The sequence below is a fragment of the Anoplopoma fimbria genome, chromosome 8 (assembly GCF_027596085.1).
Source record: "Anoplopoma fimbria isolate UVic2021 breed Golden Eagle Sablefish chromosome 8, Afim_UVic_2022, whole genome shotgun sequence".
In the NCBI taxonomy this organism is placed as follows: Eukaryota; Metazoa; Chordata; class Actinopteri; order Perciformes; family Anoplopomatidae; genus Anoplopoma; species Anoplopoma fimbria.
This window is the reverse complement of record NC_072456.1, coordinates 5,539,795-5,557,463: the sequence shown is the minus strand read 5'-3', so window position 1 is coordinate 5,557,463 and position 17,669 is coordinate 5,539,795. Positions and strand designations below refer to the sequence as shown.

Below are 17,669 nucleotides of genomic sequence, written 5' to 3'. Positions count from 1 at the left end.
AGATATTATTTAAAAACTTATGCACGCCTGGAAGTCCCTTCTGTCCAAGTGTGCAACATTAGTTTCAGGTCATTAGACACTAACGAAAACATAATTATGCATATTATATTCCATTTCTGCCACTTAATCCCCACAAATGTTACACACTGATCCTTTAAGAGAAAAAATTATTTCAAAATTTGATGAGTCATGTTTTAGTTTGATCAGATGTGGCTGTAGGTTTCTATTACTGGGAAATAAAACACATGTTGCAACAGAACACAAGACTTCATATGCAATTGCTCCACCTCTTCAATTTGCTATGACTTCATCGTAAGCATTTAAAGCCGCGCGCTCAAAAACATCACATCATTTACAACAAGGCAGAAGCTGGACATCACAGATTTTATACCAGTGAACCCAAAGCAGCATCAAGAGCAAAAACCAGCCACTCTATCTAATATTCAGAGACCTGCTGTGTTGAGGAAACAGCTGAATGATGAGGTGAGTGGCTACTTCTGCATTTCATATCATTGTTTGACTAAATAATGAATAGGCATATAATAACCAACAGCAACAGTGATGTTGTTATTTTCTTAACCTTTTGAGTCTGTGTCGTCACGGCGTAATGTGGTCCTGGAGACACCTTATGTAGCGGGAACTATATCCCAATTCATTTCCTCTGTCCGTGGACAGATTTGGGCACCACAAAACACTAAGATGCAGTCACGAAAACTTAACGGATGGGTAATTGAGATCAAAATTAAGGGTGAGTAATAAAAGATGGGCGGGGTCTGAGCAAGGGGGGCCAAGGGGCCATTATCCTCTTCTGGATTATTTACGCCCCTGGCCCAATTTGGTAGTTGAGATCAAAATGATGCCGAGTTCGAAGATGGATGTGTTCTGAGCAGATGGTCGCTACTGGCCCGTCGCGGCTGGTGTGATCCAATCGCAATATGGTTTCTAATTGAATACCAATTATTGAGTCGCTGAGCCAAAAATATTAATATAATGGATTCTACAATCACTGCTGAGTCCCCCATTATTTCCTCTTTCTTCACAACTCTCTCTATTTGTTTCTTGTCCCTTTCATTTCTTCCTTCTTCATTCTCAGCCAGAGCCAGAGGGATTTTTGTCTGTATTTCTTTATTTTTATTCTTTAACTATAATTACTGATCAATTGTTTTTTGAAAGTTTTATCCTACACTAACAGGACTATAATTCTAGTGGAGATATGAGTAATGCTTTTATTTTGATATAATTTAATGAATTATATTCTTAATTTTTATTTTACTTGAATGTGGTTTCTCAGTGGCATTTAAGACTCTGCCTTAAGTCAACTTCCTTCATTTCTTTCCTCATTTCTTAATTCATCTCTTCTTTCCCCCACTCTTTTATTTTCTCATCCATTTTTTTCCATTAATCTCTCCTTATTTCCTTGGCGTTAATATAGATCAAGTGTCAAGAATCCAACTGCATACCTCCTCGAAGAGAATGCAGTTGAATTCTTGCACTTGGACAATTCTAGCCAAGAAGGCCAAGAAACGCAACGAGATACATGTTCACACATTTCCTCCCTTCATTCCTCTTTTCTTGCCTCTTTACAGTTTTTTTGTTTCGGAAACAAACCCAACTGTTGCGGAATTTGGCTCATTGTTTCAAAACTCCACCAATGAGCCAAAGAAGACACAACACTTAGACAAACAGACAATACTTTTATGTCACAATCCCATTTCAAAATGGCCTTTTTGCAACGAAAGGATTCAAAGTGTGCCATTTGAATTACTCTTTCAAAGCAGCAACAACACAGTGATGTGCTTTATGCCAAACACAGCTGTCTTTAGTACTTTGTTTACATTTGTAATTTTCTAATACTGGCTTCTGTGAAAGATTGTTCCAGTACAGTACATCTACTCACATTATATGAACAAAAATAGTAAAGTAAGGGATGGCGGATGTTTTTGAATCCCGCCTTCTGTTAGGGTCTGGCCACATCACCTCACCCAAATCAAAAGCAATGTGATCCCTGGTCCCCTTCCTTGTTCTTTTCTTCTGAATAGAAGTGTTTTCCCACTGATTGCATGGATTTCCTTCTTGAGCGTGCGTGTTTAATAGAGGAAGCAGTGTGTAGTGCTTTGTGTTGCAGAATTGTTACAAAGTTCCAAGCAGGAAATGTTTATGTGTTTAAGGAACGATTATCAAACCACGTAAAAAAACGGTGACATCCCTTTTCTTATTTCTTTCTTGACTTTAACTATTTGTTATTTTTACTCTCAATCAGTGCTGCTCCGAGTCAAACAACACTGGTGTCAAAACTGGAAGCCCTGCAGTGCCACTTCACCTGGGGTCTTGACCCCAACAAGACCAAACTATTACGTCTCAGGGACAAGCTGGTGGACATCGGCACGGAGGAGGGTAACAACTGGCTGGGTTCCATTTACAACCTGCGGGGCTTCATTCAGTACCAGCTCGGGGCCAATGAAGACGTCCAGAGTTTCTTCAACAAGGCTGCAGAGGTCTTCCGCCAGATGAGAAAAGCAGATGACGGTCCCTGGCTAGTGGTGAACTACGGGAACCTGGCTTGGCTGCACCACCACCTGGGAGACCAAGCAGAGAGCGAGGTTTTCCTGTCAAAGGTCGACGCCCTGATGAAGAAATACCCACCTCCATCTCAGGACGAGCTCCATGCAGAGATCTACGCTGAAAAAGCCTGGACCCTGATGAACTTCAGCACAGACAAAGAGCTGGTTGCAGATTACTTCCAGAAAGCCATCAGGATGCAGCCGGACATGGTGGAGTGGAACACCACTCACGTCATAGGGTTAGTGAGTGCTTTTAAGCACAGCAACACAGGGCTGGAGGCCGACATCTTGGAGGAAATGAGAGTCGCCAAGGAAAAGGATCCAGATAACTTCTACCTCGCTGCTAACTACCTTGAGCAACGTGCAAAGAAAGGAGAAGTAGTTAAGGATGAAGCACGTGAGTTAGCCGGGAAGATTATGAGAAATCCCGTCAGCAGCTACAGTGGTATGAAAGCAATACTAAGGGTTTACAGAAAGTACGTTTCTATTGATGTGGCCATTGATTTGGCAGAGCAGGCTCTGAAAAACCATCCAGATGAGCGTTATCTGAAGAGATGTGTTGCACTCTGTCTCAAATGGAAAATCATTTTTTTCAGCGACAATCGCCCAAAGCAAAGCACTGTTGACAGAGCGATTGTTCACCACCAAGAGGTGATTTCTCTTTACCCGCATTCTTCATTTGTGAAGAAAATAGACCTCGCAAATATATACGCAAAGTCCAATCACAGCCAGGCTAAAGCTCAGCAGATGTACCAGGAACTGCTAAATAGTGATCTGGAACCTGCAGAGAAACAGGTGCTGTACAACAACTACGCAAAATATTTAAACTTTAATCTACAGGATCGCATCAAGTCAGTACAATATCACATGAAGGCGGCAGAGATACCGCTAAAATCCTTATGTCGTGGGAACAGCATCAAAGTTCTGGAGAAGATTAAAAGTAGAAGCAGGAACCAAATGTGTAGAAAGATAGAGGTGTTTCTGGAAAACCTTCAAGAGCCATAGTGGGTTTGGACTCCTACTTATCCTTAATCTGGAAAAAAATAAAGGTATTGCATTACCTTAAGAAAATTGTAAATAATTATTAATTTAACTTTATCCTTTAAAAGGAGGTTGTCTGCCAGTTTTTACACTTAAGTAGTTAATGGAAGACAAAGGCTTTAAAAAAAATTATATCTAAAAACCTATATATTTTTCTGAATAAGTAAACTCAATTAGCATGACAGGCTGAGCCATTCAATAACGCTGGTCTTTTGAATAACATCCACTGTGGACATGTCTAAATGTCATTACCATAATTCAAAATCACTTGTTTATTACGTTAGATTTGTATTAGATGTTCTTTTTATTATATTCCTGTTGTGTGTTTCTCTCCTCTAAGCACATTATTTTTAAGTTTATGTAAGAACATAAGGCACTATATTAAATCGAGTAGTGTATTGAAATATAAAATTATGTAATAATGTTATAGTTAATTTGATGGAGCCTGTAACAGCCAGATGCAACTGATTGTATGTATCGAAAGTATTTCAAGCTGTGTATCAGTAGTACTGAGTATTGCCTACTTATACTATTAAATATACCATGATTTTCAAGTTGTGTTCTTTTTTTTTGCTGGTTACTTTACAAGAAATTCTTGTACTCTACAGAATCTTGCAGTACTCTACACAGGGCGCTGATGGATGTAAATCAAACTACAGCTCTTGAATGCTACTGCCATATTGAATGTTTGGTTTTCAGTTGAACCGAACCCTGTCAGTGTAAAAGTGGCCCTATTATGCTTTTCCACTTTTTCCCTCTACTTTAGTGTGTTATATATTTATTTATTTTACAAGCGAAAGGTCCGTAGAGAGTAAAACCTGAAGTCCACGCCTAAAAGGAGTTACCTTCCCCTCAGAATCACTGCTCCTGAGCTGTGTCTAAATACTTTAAGTAATTTCAATTTAAAAATGAAAGAGTTGATGGTTCCAGTCAACAAAGAAGGATTTTAACACCATTTTTAACATTAGATCTGAAAATGAAATGTAAAGAAAAAATGGAATGCTATCAATTCATTAATTCAATTTCAGATACAGTTAATCAGATTCAAGCTGCTATTACTGCAGTATTTTCAGATTGTTATCTTATATTTGTCTTATATTCGTAAAAAAACAAAGTCATGTTCAACATCAAACCAACAACGTGTTCGTCCACCTCTCAGTACTGACTGACTTCCTGTCTGTGCCTTCTAGCTCCAAGCCCATTGGTTCATACTGGAGGCGTACATCTTTAAAAAAACCTCAGAAATATAACGCTGCATAAAAAAAAAAAAAGGTTCAGTAATTTCCTTGGACAGCTGGTCAATGTACTTTTTTATCAAAAAAACTGTAGGAAATAGTGCATTTATTGGGTAATAAGGGAACATGTTACAAGTTTTTTGCAGACTAAAGGCTAATTAACTGTATTCACTGTTTTCGACCCAAACTATTTTCTGAAAGTATTAATACATGACTGCATATAATAATCTGACCAATAAGCTAAATCAATCACCAACTTGATCAAACCCTTCCTACTCACATGTAGTCAAAAGGCCACAGGTCCATAGTGACGTTGGCGTCCATCTTGACGACCTCCACCGTAGCGATGGTCTCTCTCTTCAACTTCGCTGCTGGCCCAGTCGGGCCCCGGGGGCCTCGTGAGCCACTGGGGCTGCCATCGTCCCGGATGTGGTTTAGCTCGCAGTTCTCCTTGATCATTTTGATGCACGTGTCGCTGATATCGGTTATGGTGACTTTGACGGCGTTACGGAGGTGCTTCGCCCACTTGAGGCCCATAATCCCTGAGAGAGAGCAAACATACAGAGGTTTAATGTTAAAGCGACGGACTGGGAACAATTTATCGACAAATACTTCCATGGCATCATGTAAATTAGGATAATCTGCTTCTTGCACATCAATTTTAAATTTAAGACAGTTATATTTGACATATTTCTAATGTTTCTATTTCATATATAGGATTCTTGACTTGCAGTACTTGTTCCTTTGTCATTTCTCTTATAATGTTCATTGTGAACATTATTCACCGTAACATCCTTTCATATTGAAAACCTATTCTGTAATTAACCACATGCTGATTCTGATGTGTTTAAACTTGATAATCAATCCTGATCCTGATCAGTCTCAGATTCATGTTTTAAACTCAGGCTGCGACAAAAGTATTTTCACTTTTCTCAATAATCAATTACTCTTTTGCTTTTTAAAATTAGAGAAATTAGTCGGAAAAAATGTCAATGGAAATTCCCAAAATTGTACATATTGTACTGTAAATATACAGATTCATTGCCTGGTCCGAAGTACAGTCTAAAAAACAAAGACAAATAGTTTACTCTCAAGGACGACTAAAAAAAAGCAGGAAATATTCACATGTGAGGAACTCGAACTGGGGATTTTTTTTTTATCTCTAAGTTTAAAAAAAGATGATTGACTGATTGACTAATCCCTTTGTTTCTTTCAAATTAATTGATTAAACAAATACAACTGTAAAACAATATCGCCACGGTGATGGGTGAATGTGTGAAAATGTCATATGAGCTTTTAATTGTTTTTTTTCTGTTGGATGGTCCCCTAACAGTAACTAACTGGGTTACACCAAACGGTTCTGGGTTAAACCAGGAGGTGGCAGCAGAGCGTCGTAATGAAGGTGTTTCATGGTGACCAGTGTAACAGCTCCTCATACCGACACTCAGCTGACGGTAGCTGCTCAGAGTGTACACACATTTACTCTGTATGTCAATGTGTTTAAGATAATGCCCATTATATCTTAATATGTTTATTTGATGAGAAGGTGCAGCCATAAAAATGTGGCATATTGAGTTTGAATATTTATCTCAGTGTTGCATTATCATAGGCTATTATATCTTCAAGGAGAAAAAAAGAGATCATTTTCTAACCATCGAGTTGAGAGAAAATATTAGGAAAAAATATGATGAGTCATGCTTGAGTTTTTTAAGATGTTGCTGAAGGTTTTCCATTCCTGTGAAACGACAGTACAGGCTGGGAGCATTGCTGTATGAAGGGTTTTTGGTCACTGTTATTGAATATTTTTGTGAGATATCTTTTTTTTAACCATTGCACCTTGTAGATCATCACTGCGCACTCGTGTGCTCTTTTCTTATTGTTTGAAATACGTTTCACTTCCCAGATGAGTTACTGTTCTGGGAAATCCGAATATGAATGTCTTCCGACTTTACCGAAAAAGGCTACCTTACCTTTTCTCATATTTTGAGTCCTTATCTTGTTATTACAAAACAGTAACGCACAACTCATAAGTTGAGTCACCACTATTGATGAGTTATGCTTCAGTTTTATCAGATGTGGCTTTAGGTTTTCAATCGTGGGAAACGAAAGTGAAAGCTCAAAAAAGCTTTCTCAACGCGTCAATATTTCAGTCGGAAGGGAAGGTGCAGCCATAATAATGTGCTATCTTGGATGTGAATATTTCACTCAGTGGGGCTTCATGTTATGCTAGAAGAAGAAAACAAAAACAGTTTCATACTCAACATCAATTTAAGAGAGAATAAAATCTGTTTTAGTTTTATCAGACCTGGCTGTAGGTTTCCATTTCCGGGAATCTGCTTCCACGTGATTGTGAACATTTAAAGCTGCGTGCTCAACAACGTCATATCATTTATATGCCAGCGAAGACAAAGCAGCAGCAAAAACCAACCCTAACTTAGAGAACTACAGAGTTGAGGAAACAGCTGAATGATGAGGTGAGTAGCTGTTTCTGCATTTCATATTTTTGTTGGAGTAAATAATTAGTATCATTATGATTTATTTAATAGATCATCACTGTGTCCCAGAGCCAAACATTATTAACAATATGGATCTTCAAGTCATTGATGATGTATTCAAACTCTGCTGTTCAGTCTGATTTTGGGTCCTTCCTTTTCCAGTCCCTCCTTTCTTTCTTCAGGCAATACTACTTTTTATCTCCTGTGTTTCTTCCTTCTTCCCTTTCAGTCAGCGCCACAGGGTTAAAAATAATATTTCCTTATTATTATTCCTTATTCTTAACAATTATTACTGATCAGTTTTATTTCAGTTTGATCCCAGACTTTCTGGAATATAATTCTGGTGGAGAAATGCTACCATACCTCCTCCATTTCTCTTACTTGTTCTCCTCTGTGGCTCACACGTTCCTTTCCTTTCTTCCTTATGTGCCTCCCCTTCCTTACCTCTTTCAGCCTTCTTTTCTTTCTCCCTTCTTTCCTTCTGCCCCCCCTCTCTTCCTGCCTTACACTGTTTCTTCCTTCCTCACAGGCATCATGCCATCTTTCTTTAGTAATCTATTTATTTATTGCACACTTCTTTCACCTTTGTGTTTTCGTTCAGCCTTTGTTTATCCTTGCCCTCTCTGGTTTTATATTTTTAAGTTTTCATACCATTCCTTTCCTCCATTGTCCCATTTCCTTAATTCCTTCCTCTCTGTCCACTCATTTGCCTTCCTTATATCCTCATCTTCCTATCCTCTCATACCTCTTTCCTTATCCATTCCTTCTTCCATAACTCCTTTCTTATTTCCTTCCTGTCCGTTCAATGCTCCCTACTCCATTTTTCATTTCCCCCTCCCATCCTTCCTAACTTCCTTACTTTCCCCTTACTTTTCCTTGTTGCCTTTCACATCAAACCATGTTTGTTTGTCACATACACAACCATACACAGTGCGTGTAATTCAATTATTTTGTGCCTAGATCAAGGAAACAACTAACAGATAAAATTATTTCCTTTCCTGGGAATTAAATGCTCTTCCTCCATTTAAATCTTCCTCTCTTCCTCCACATGAAATGAACAGTTATTATCCAAACATAGCATACCGTAGAGCATATTATATTGACCTAGTGATGTGTTTTAATATTTGTCATTTTTACTCTCCATCAGTGCTGCTAAGAGTCAAACAACACTGATGTCAAAACTGGAGGCCCTGCAGTGCCACTTCACCTGGGGTCTGGATCCCAGCAAGACCAAACTCTTACGTCTCAGGGACAAACTGGTGGACATCGGCACGGAGGAGGGTAACAGCTGGCTGGGTTCCATTTACAACCTGCGGGGCTTCATTCAGTACCAGCTCAGGGCCAATGAAGACGCCCAGAGTTTCTTCAACAAGGCTGCAGAGGTCTTCCGCCAGATGAGAAAAGCAGATGACGGTCCCTGGCTAGTGGTGAACGACGGGAACCTGGCTTGGCTGCACCACCACCTGGGAGACCAAGCAGAGAGCGAGGTTTACCTGTCAAAGGTCGACGCCCTGATGAAGAAATACCCGGCTCCATCTCAGGACGAGCTCCATGCAGAGATCTACGCTGAAAAAGCCTGGACCCTGATGAACTTCAGCACAGACAGAGAGCTGGTTGCAGATTACTTCCAGAAAGCCATCAGGATGCAGCCGGACATGGTGGAGTGGAACACCACTCACGTCATAGGGTTAGTGAGTGCTTTTAAGCACAGCGACACAGGGCTGGAGGCCGACATCTTGGAGGAAATGAGAGCCGCCAAGGAACAGGATCCTGAGAACTTGTATCTCGCTGCTAAATACCTTGAGCAACGTGCAAAGAAAGGAGAAGAAGTTAAGGATGAAGCACGTGAGTTAGCCGGGAAGATTATGAGAAATCCCGTCAGCAGCTACAGTGGTATGAAAGCAATACTAAGGGTTTACAGAAACTACGTATCTGTTGATGAGGCCATTGATTTGGCAGAGCAGGCTCTGAAAAACCATCCAGATGAGCGTTATCTGAAGAGATGTGTTGCACTCTGTCTCAAATGGAAAATCATTTTTTACAGCGACAATCGCCCAAAGCAAAGCACTGTTGACAGAGCGATCGTTCTCCACAAGGAGGTGATTTCTCTTTACCCGAATTCCTCGCTTATGAAAAAAGTAGACCTCGCAAATATATACGCAAAGTCCAATCACAGCCAGGCTAAAGCTCAGCAGATGTACCAGGAACTGCTAAAAAGTGATCTGGAACCTGCAGAGAAACAGCTGCTGTACAACAGCTACGCAAGATATTTAAACTTTGATCTACAGGATCGCAACAAGTCAGTACAATATCACATGAAGGCGGCAGAGATACCGCTGAAATCCTTCTTTCGTGGGAACAGCATCAAAGTTCTGGAGAAGATTAAAAGTAGAGGCAGGAACCGAATGTCTAGAGAAATAGAGGTGTTTCTGGAAAACCTTCAAGAGCCATAGTGGGTTTGGACTCCTACTTGTCCTTAATCTGGAAAAAAATTAAAGGTATTGCATTACCTTAAAAAACTGTAAATACTTATTAATTGAGCTTTATCCTTTAAAGGGAGGTTGTCTGCCAGTTTTTACACTTAAGTAGTTCATGGAAGACAAAGGCTTTAAAAAAAATAATATCTAAAAACCTATATATTTGTCTGAATAAGTAAACTCAATTTGCATGACAGGCTGAGCCATTCAATAACGCTGGTCTTTTGAATAACATCCACTGTGGACATGTCTAAATGTCATTACCATAATTCAAAATCACTTGTTTATTACGTTAGATTTGTATTAGATGTTGTTTTTATTATATTCCTGTTGTGTGTTTCTCTCCTCTAAGCACATTATTTTTAAGTTTATGTAAGAACATAAGGCACTATATTAAATCGAGTAGTGTATGGAAATATAAAATTATGTAATGATGTTATAGTTAATTTGATGGAGCCTGTAACAGCCAGATGCAACTGATTGTATGTATCGAAAGTTTTTCAAACTGTGTATCAGTAGTACTGAGTATTGCCTACTTATACTATTAAATATACCATGATTTTCAAGTTGTGTTTTTTTTTTTGCTGGTTACTATACAAGAAATTCTTGTACTCTACAGAATCTTGCAGTACTCTACACAGGGCGCTGATGGATGTAAATCAAACTACAGCTCTTGAATGCTACTGCCATATTGAATGTTTGGTTTTCAGTTAAACCAAACCCTGTTACTGTAAAAGTGGCCCTATTATGCTTTTCCACTTTTTCCCTCTCCTTTAGTGTGTTATATATATCTATTTTTTTACATGCGAAAGGTCCGTAGAGAGTAAAACCTGAAGTCCTCGACTAAAAGGAGTTACCCTCCCCCTCAGAATCACTGCTCCTGAGCTGTGTCTAAACACTTTAAGTAATTTCAATTTAAAAATGAAAGGGTTGATGGTTCCAGTCAACAAAGAAGGATCTTAACACTATTTTTAACATTAGATCTGAAAATGAAATGTAAAAAAAATGGAATGCTATCAATTCATTAATGCAATTTCAGATACAGTTAATCAGATTCAAGCTGCTATTACTGCAGTATTTTCAGATTGTTATCTTATAATTGTCTTATATTCGTAAAAAAACAAAGTCACGTTCAACATCAAACCAACAACGTGTTCGTCCACCTCTCAGTACTGACTGACTTCCTGTCTGTGCCTTCTAGCTCCAAACCCATTGGTTCATACTGGAGGCGTACATCTTTAAAAAAAACCTCACAAATATAACGCTGCTTAAAAATAAAAAAAGGTTCAGTAATTTCCTTGGACAGCTGGTCAATGTACTTTTTTATCAAAAAAACTGTAGGAAATAGTGCATTTATTGGGTAATAAGGGAACATGTTACAAGTTTTTTGCAGACTAAAGGCTAATTAACTGTCTTCACTCTTTTCCACCCAAACTATTTTCTGAAAGTATTAATACATGACTGCATATAATAATCTGACCAATAAGCTAAATCAATCACCAACTTTATCAAACCCTTCCTACTCACATGTAGTCAAAAGGCCACAGGTCCATAGTGACGTTGGCGTCCATCTTGACGACCTCCACCGTAGCGATGGGCTCTCCCTCGACTTTGCTACTGGCCCAGTCGGGCCCCCGGGGGCCTCGTGAGCCTCTGGGGCTGCCATCATCCCGGATGTGGTTTAGCTCGCAGTTGTCCTTGATCATTTTGATGCATGTGTCACTGATATCGGTTATGGTGACTTTGACGGCGTTACGGAGGTGCTTCGCCCACTGGAGGCCCATAATCCCTGAGAGAGAGCAAACATACAGAGGTTTAATGTTAAAGCGACGGACTGGGAACAATTTATCGACAAATACTTCCATGGCATCATGTAAATTAGGATAATCTGCTTCTTGCACATCAATTTTAAATTTAAGACAGTTATATTTGACATATTTCTAATGTTTCTATTTCATATATAGGATTCTTGACTTGCAGTGCTTGTTCCTTTGTCATTTCTCTTATAATGTTCATTGTGAACATTATTCACCGTAACATCCTTTCATATTGAAAACCTATTCTGTAATTAACCACATGCTGATTCTGATGTGTTTAAACTTGACAATCAATCCTGATCCTGATCAGTCTCAGATTCATGTTTTAAACTAAGGCTGCGACAAAAGTATTTTCACTTTTCTCAATAATCAATTACTCTTTCGCTTTTTAAAATGACAGAAATTAGTGGGAGAAAATGTCAATGGAAATTCCCAAAATTGTACATATTGTACTGTAAATATACAGATTCATTGCCTGGTCCGAAGTACAGTCTAAAAAACAAAGACAAATAGTTTACTATCAACGACGACTAAAAAAAGCAGGAAATATTCACATGTGAGGAACTCGAACTGGGGATTTTTTTTTTATCTCTAAGCTTAAAAAAAGATGATTGACTGATTGACTAATCCCTTTGTTTCTTTCAAATTAATTGATTAAACAAATACAACTGTAAAACAATATCATCACGGTGATGGGTGAATGTGTGACAATGTCATATGAGCTTTTAATTGGTGTTTTTCTGCTGGATGGTCCCCTAACAGTGACTAACTGGGTTACACCAAACGGTTCTGGGTTAAACCAGGAGGTGGCAGCAGAGCGTCGTAATGAAGGTGTTTCATGGTGACCAGTGTAACAGCTCCTCATACCGACACTCAGCTGACGGTAGCTGCTCAGAGTGTAAACACATTTACTCTGTATGTCAATGTGTTTAAGATAATGTCCATTATATCTTAATATGTTTATTTGATGAGAAGGTGCAGCCATTAAAATGTGGCATATTGAGTTTGAATATTTATCTCAGTGTTGCATTATCATAGGCTATTATATCTTCAAGGAGAAAAAAGAGATAATTTTCTAACCATCGAGTTGAGAGAAAATATTAGGAGAAAATATGATGAGTCATGCTTGAGTTCTTTAAGATGTTGCTGAAGGTTTTCCATTCCTGTGAAACGACAGTACAGGCGGGGAGCATTGCTGTATGAAGGGTTTTTGGTCACTGTTATTGAATATTTTTGTGAGATATCTTTTTTTTAACCATTGCACCTTGTAGATCATCACTGCGCACTCGTGTGCTCTTTTGTTATTGTTTGAAATACGTTTCGCTTCCCAGATGAGTTACTGTTCTGGGAAATCCGAATATGAATGTCTTCCGACTTTACCGAACAAGGCTACCTTAACTTTTCTCATATTTTGAGTGCTGATCTTGTTATTACAAAACAGTAACGCACAACTTATAAGTTGAGTCACCACTGTTGATGAGTTATGCTTCAGTTTTATCAGACGTGGCTTTAGGTTTTCAATCGTGGGAAACGAAAGTGAAAGCTCAAAAAAGCTTTCTCAACGCGTCAATATTTCAGTCGGACGGGAAGGTGCAGCCATAATAATGTGCTATCTTGGATGTGAATATTTCACTCAGTGGGGTTTCATGTTATGCTAGAAGAAGAAAACAAAAACAGTTTCATACTCAACATCAATTTAAGAGAGAATAAAATCTGTTTTAGTTTTATCAGACCTGGCTGTAGGTTTCCATTTCCGGGAATCTGCTTCCACGTGATTGTGAACATTTAAAGCTGTGTGCTCAACAACGTCATATCATTTATATGCCAGCGAAGACAAAGCAGCAGCAAAAACCAACCCTAACTTAGAGAACTACAGAGTTGAGGAAACAGCTGAATGATGAGGTGAGTAGCTGTTTCTGCATTTCATATTTTTGTTGGAGTAAATAATTAGTATCATTATGATTTATTTAATAGATCATCACTGTGTCCCAGAGCCAAACATTATTAACAATATGGATCTTCAAGTCATTGATGATGTATTCAAACTCTGATTTTGGGTCCTTCCTTTTCCAGTGCCTCCTTTCTTTCTTCAGGCAATACTACTTTTATATCTCCTGTGTTTCTTCCTTCTTCCCTTTCAGTCAGCGCCACAGGGTTAAAAATAATATTTCCTTATTATTATTCCTTATTCTTAACAATTATTACTGATCAGTTTTATTTCAGTTTGATCCCAGACTTTCTGGAATATAATTCTGGTGGAGAAATGCTACCATACCTCCTCCATTTCTCTTACTTGTTCTCCTCTGTGGCTCACACGTTCCTTTCCTTTCTTCCTTATGTGCCTCCCCTTCCTTACCTCTTTCAGCCTTCTTTTCTTTCTCCCTTCTTTCCTTCTGCTCCCCCTCTCTTCCTGCCTTACACTGTTTCTTCCTTCCTCACAGGCATCATGCCATCTTTCTTTAGTAATCTATTTATTTATTGCACACTTCTTTCACCTTTGTGGTTTCGTTCAGCCTTTGTTTATCCTTGCCCTCTCTGGTTTTATATTTTTAAGTTTTCATACCATTCCTTTCCTCCATTGTCCCATTTCCTTAATTCCTTCCTCTCTGTCCACTCATTTGCCTTCCTTATATCCTCATCTTCCTATCCTCTCATACCTCTTTCCTTATCCATTCCTTCTTCCATAACTCCTTTCTTATTTCCTTCCTGTCCGTTCAATGCTCCCTACTCCATTTTTCATTTCCCCCTCCCATCCTTCCTAACTTCCTTACTTTCCCCTTACTTTTCCTTGCTGCCTTTCACATCAAACCATGTTTGTTTGTCACATACACAACCATACACAGTGCGTGTAATTCAATTATTTTGTGCCTAGATCAAGGAAACAACTAACAGATAAAATGATTTCCTTTCCTGGGAATTAAATGCTCTTCCTCCATTTAAATCTTCCTCTCTTCCTCCACATGAAATGAACAGTTATTATCCAAACATAGCACACCGTAGAGCATATTATATTGACCTAGTGATGTGTTTTAATATTTGTCATTTTTACTCTCCATCAGTGCTGCTAAGAGTCAAACAACACTGATGTCAAAACTGGAAGCCCTGCAGTGCCACTTCACCTGGGGTCTGGACCCCAGCAAGACCAAACTCTTACGTCTCAGGGACAAACTGGTGGACATCGGCACGGAGGAGGGTAACAGCTGGCTCGGTTCCATTTACAACCTGCGGGGCTTCATTCAGTACCAGCTCAGGGCCAATGAAGACGCCCAGAGTTTCTTCAACAAGGCTGCAGAGACCTTCCGCCAGATGAGAAAAGCAGATGATGGTCCCTGGCTAGTGGTGAACTACGGGAACCTGGCTTGGCTGCACCACCACCTGGGAGACCAAGCAGAGAGCGAGGTTTACCTGTCAAAGGTCGACGCCCTGATGAAGAAATACCCGGCTCCATCTCAGGACGAGCTCCATGCAGAGATCTACGCTGAAAAAGCCTGGACCCTGATGAACTTCAGCACAGACAGAGAGCTGGTTGCAGATTACTTCCAGAAAGCCATGAGGATGCAGCCGGACATGGTGGAGTGGAACACCACTCACGTCATAGGGTTAGTGAGTACTTTTAAGCACAGCAACACAGGGCTGGAGGCCGACATCTTGGAGAAAATGAGAGCCGCCAAGGAACAGGATCCTGAGAACTTGTACCTCGCTGCTTACTACCTTGAGCAACGTGCAAAGAAAGGAGAAGAAGTTGAGGATGAAGCACGTGAGTTAGCCGGGAAGATTATGAGAAATCCCGTCAGCAGCTACAGTGGTATGAAAGCAATACTAAGGGTTTACAGAAACTACGTATCTGTTGATGAGGCCCTTGATTTGGCAGAGCAGGCTCTGAAAAACCATCCAGATGAGCGTTATCTGAAGAGATGTGTTGCACTCTGTCTCAAATGGAAAATCATTTTTTTCAGTGACAATCGCCCAAAGCAAAGCACTGTTGACAGAGCGATCTTTCTCCACAAGGAGGTGATTTCTCTTTACCCGAATTCCTCACTTACGAAAAAAGTAGACATCGCAAATATATACGCAAAGTCCAATCACAGCCAGGCTAAAGCTCAGCAGATGTACCAGGAACTGCTAAAAAGTGATCTGGAACCTGCAGAGAAACAGCTGCTGTACAACAGCTACGCAAAATATTTAAACTTTGATCTACAGGATCGCAACAAGTCAGTACAATATCACATGAAGGCGGCAGCGATACCGCTAAAATCCTTCTATCGTGGGAACAGCATCAAAGTTCTGGAGAAGATTAAAAGTAGAGGCAGGAACCGAATGTCTAGAGAAATAGAGGTGTTTCTGGAAAACCTTCAAGAGCCATAGTGGGTTTGGACTCCTACGGCTGCCTATGGGGCGGCTGTGGCACATGAGGTAGAGCGCTTGTCCCGTAACCACAAGGTTGGTGGTTCAAACCCCTCTACCGGCAACATGCCGAGGTGTCCTTGAGCAAGACACCTAACCCCAAGTTGCTCCCCGGGTGCTTCATTGCAGCCCACTGCTCCTCCGGGATGGGTTAAATGCAGAGAAATAATTTCCCCATTGTGGGACTAATAAAGGCTTAATTATTATTATTATTATTATTATTACTTGTCCTAAATCTGGAAAAAAATTAAAGGTATTGCATTACCTTAAAAAATAATACTTATTAATTGAGCTTTATCCTTTAAAGGGAGGTTGTCTGCTAGTTTTTACACTTAAGTAGTTAATGGAAGACAAAGGCTTAAAAAAAAATAATATCTAAAAACCTATATATTTGTCTGAATAAGTAAACTCAATTTGCATGACAGGCTGAGCCATTCAATAACGCTGGTCTTTTGAATAACATCCACTGTGGACATGTCTAAATGTCATTACAATAATTCAAAATCACTTATCACATTAGATTTGTATTAGATGTTCTTTTTATTATATTCCTGTTGTGTGTTTCTCTCCTCTAAGCACATTATTTTTAAGTTTATGTTAGAACATAAGGCACTATATTAAATCGAGTAGTGTATGGAAATATAAAATTATGTAATAATGTTATAGTTAATTTGATGGAGCCTGTAACAGCCAGATGCAACTGATTGTATGTATCGAAAGTATTTCAAACTGTGTATCAGTAGTACTGAGTATTGCCTACTTATACTATTAAATATACCATGATTTTCAAGTTGTGTTTTTTTTTTACTGGTTACTATACAAGAAATTCTTGTACTCCACATAAACTTGCAGTACTCTACACAGGGCGCTGATGGATGTAAATCAAACTACAGCTCTTGAATGCTACTGCCATATTGAATGTTTGGTTTTCAGTTGAACCGAACCCTGTTAGTGTAAAAGTGGCCCTATTATGCTTTTCCACTTTTTTTCCCTCTCCTTTAGTGTGTTATATATTTATTTATTTTTACAAGTGAAAGGTCCGTAGAGAGTAAAACCTGAAGTCCTCGCCTAAAAGGAGTTACCCTCCCCCTCAGAATCACTGCTCCTGAGCTGTGTCTAAACACTTTAAGTAATTTCAATTTAAAAATGAAAGAGTTGATGGTTCTTGTCAACAAAGAAGGATCTTAACACTATTTTTAACATTAGATCTGAAAATGAAATGTAAAGAAAAAATGGAATGCTATCAATTCATTAATGCAATTTCAGATACAGTTAATCAGATTCAAGCTGCTATTACTGCAGTATTTTCTGATTGTTATCTTATATTTGTCTTATATTCGTAAAAAAACAAAGTCATGTTCAGCATCAAACCAACAACGTGTTCGTCCACCTCTCAGTACTGACTGACTTCCTGTCTGTGCCTTCTAGCTCCAAGCCCATTGGTTCATACTGGAACGTACATCTTTAAAAAAAAACTCACAAATATAACGCTGCATAAAAAAAAAAAAAAAAAAAGGTTCAGTAATTTCCTTGGACAGCTGGTCAATGTACTTTTTTATCAAAAAAACTGTAGGAAATAGTGCATTTATTGGGTAACATGTTACAAGTTTTTTGCAGACTAAAGGCTAATTAACTGTCT

General features: G+C 39.0%; 4 protein-coding genes across 4 annotated transcripts; 3 read left to right on the top strand and 1 right to left on the bottom strand.

Annotated features, from left to right (window-relative positions):
* The first annotated feature begins 324 nt into the window (after positions 1 to 324).
* LOC129094071 (interferon-induced protein with tetratricopeptide repeats 1-like) lies at positions 325 to 4,156 on the top strand. The gene is made up of 2 exons (XM_054602085.1): positions 325 to 483; positions 2,261 to 4,156. The coding sequence occupies exons 1-2, from the start codon at positions 476 to 478 to the stop codon at positions 3,564 to 3,566; spliced, it is 1,314 nt and encodes a 437-aa protein (XP_054458060.1). The 5' UTR covers positions 325 to 475; the 3' UTR covers positions 3,567 to 4,156.
* A 1,118-nt stretch (positions 4,157 to 5,274) lies between these two features.
* Positions 5,275 to 13,411, bottom strand: LOC129094069 (TRMT1-like protein). Its single transcript, XM_054602084.1, has 3 exons — positions 13,360 to 13,411; positions 11,337 to 11,598; positions 5,275 to 5,379 (listed from the first exon to the last, which is right to left on the bottom strand). The coding sequence occupies exons 1-3, from the start codon at positions 13,409 to 13,411 to the stop codon at positions 5,343 to 5,345; spliced, it is 351 nt and encodes a 116-aa protein (XP_054458059.1). The 3' UTR covers positions 5,275 to 5,342.
* Positions 7,058 to 10,375, top strand: LOC129094067 (interferon-induced protein with tetratricopeptide repeats 1-like). The gene is made up of 2 exons (XM_054602082.1): positions 7,058 to 7,311; positions 8,480 to 10,375. Exons 1-2 carry the CDS (start codon positions 7,304 to 7,306, stop codon positions 9,783 to 9,785), a joined length of 1,314 nt encoding a protein of 437 aa, XP_054458057.1. The 5' UTR covers positions 7,058 to 7,303; the 3' UTR covers positions 9,786 to 10,375.
* A 10-nt stretch (positions 13,412 to 13,421) lies between the features above and the next one.
* Positions 13,422 to 16,820, top strand: LOC129094068 (interferon-induced protein with tetratricopeptide repeats 1B-like). The gene is made up of 2 exons (XM_054602083.1): positions 13,422 to 13,528; positions 14,686 to 16,820. Exons 1-2 carry the CDS (start codon positions 13,521 to 13,523, stop codon positions 15,989 to 15,991), a joined length of 1,314 nt encoding a protein of 437 aa, XP_054458058.1. The 5' UTR covers positions 13,422 to 13,520; the 3' UTR covers positions 15,992 to 16,820.
* The last annotated feature ends 849 nt before the right edge of the window (positions 16,821 to 17,669 follow it).

Bases quoted from the DNA above. Each gene is read 5' to 3' on its own strand.
- LOC129094069 (XM_054602084.1), bottom strand. From the start codon at position 13,411: ATGTTCACAATCACGTGGAAGCAGATTCCCGGAAATGGAAACCTACAG. The intron at 11,599-13,359 runs GTCTGATAAAAC...GCTCTCTCTCAG, and splicing joins AAATGGAAACCTACAGCCAG to GGATTATGGGCCTCCAGTGG. The intron at 5,380-11,336 runs GTGAGTAGGAAG...GCTCTCTCTCAG, and splicing joins CTGTGGCCTTTTGACTACAT to GGATTATGGGCCTCAAGTGG.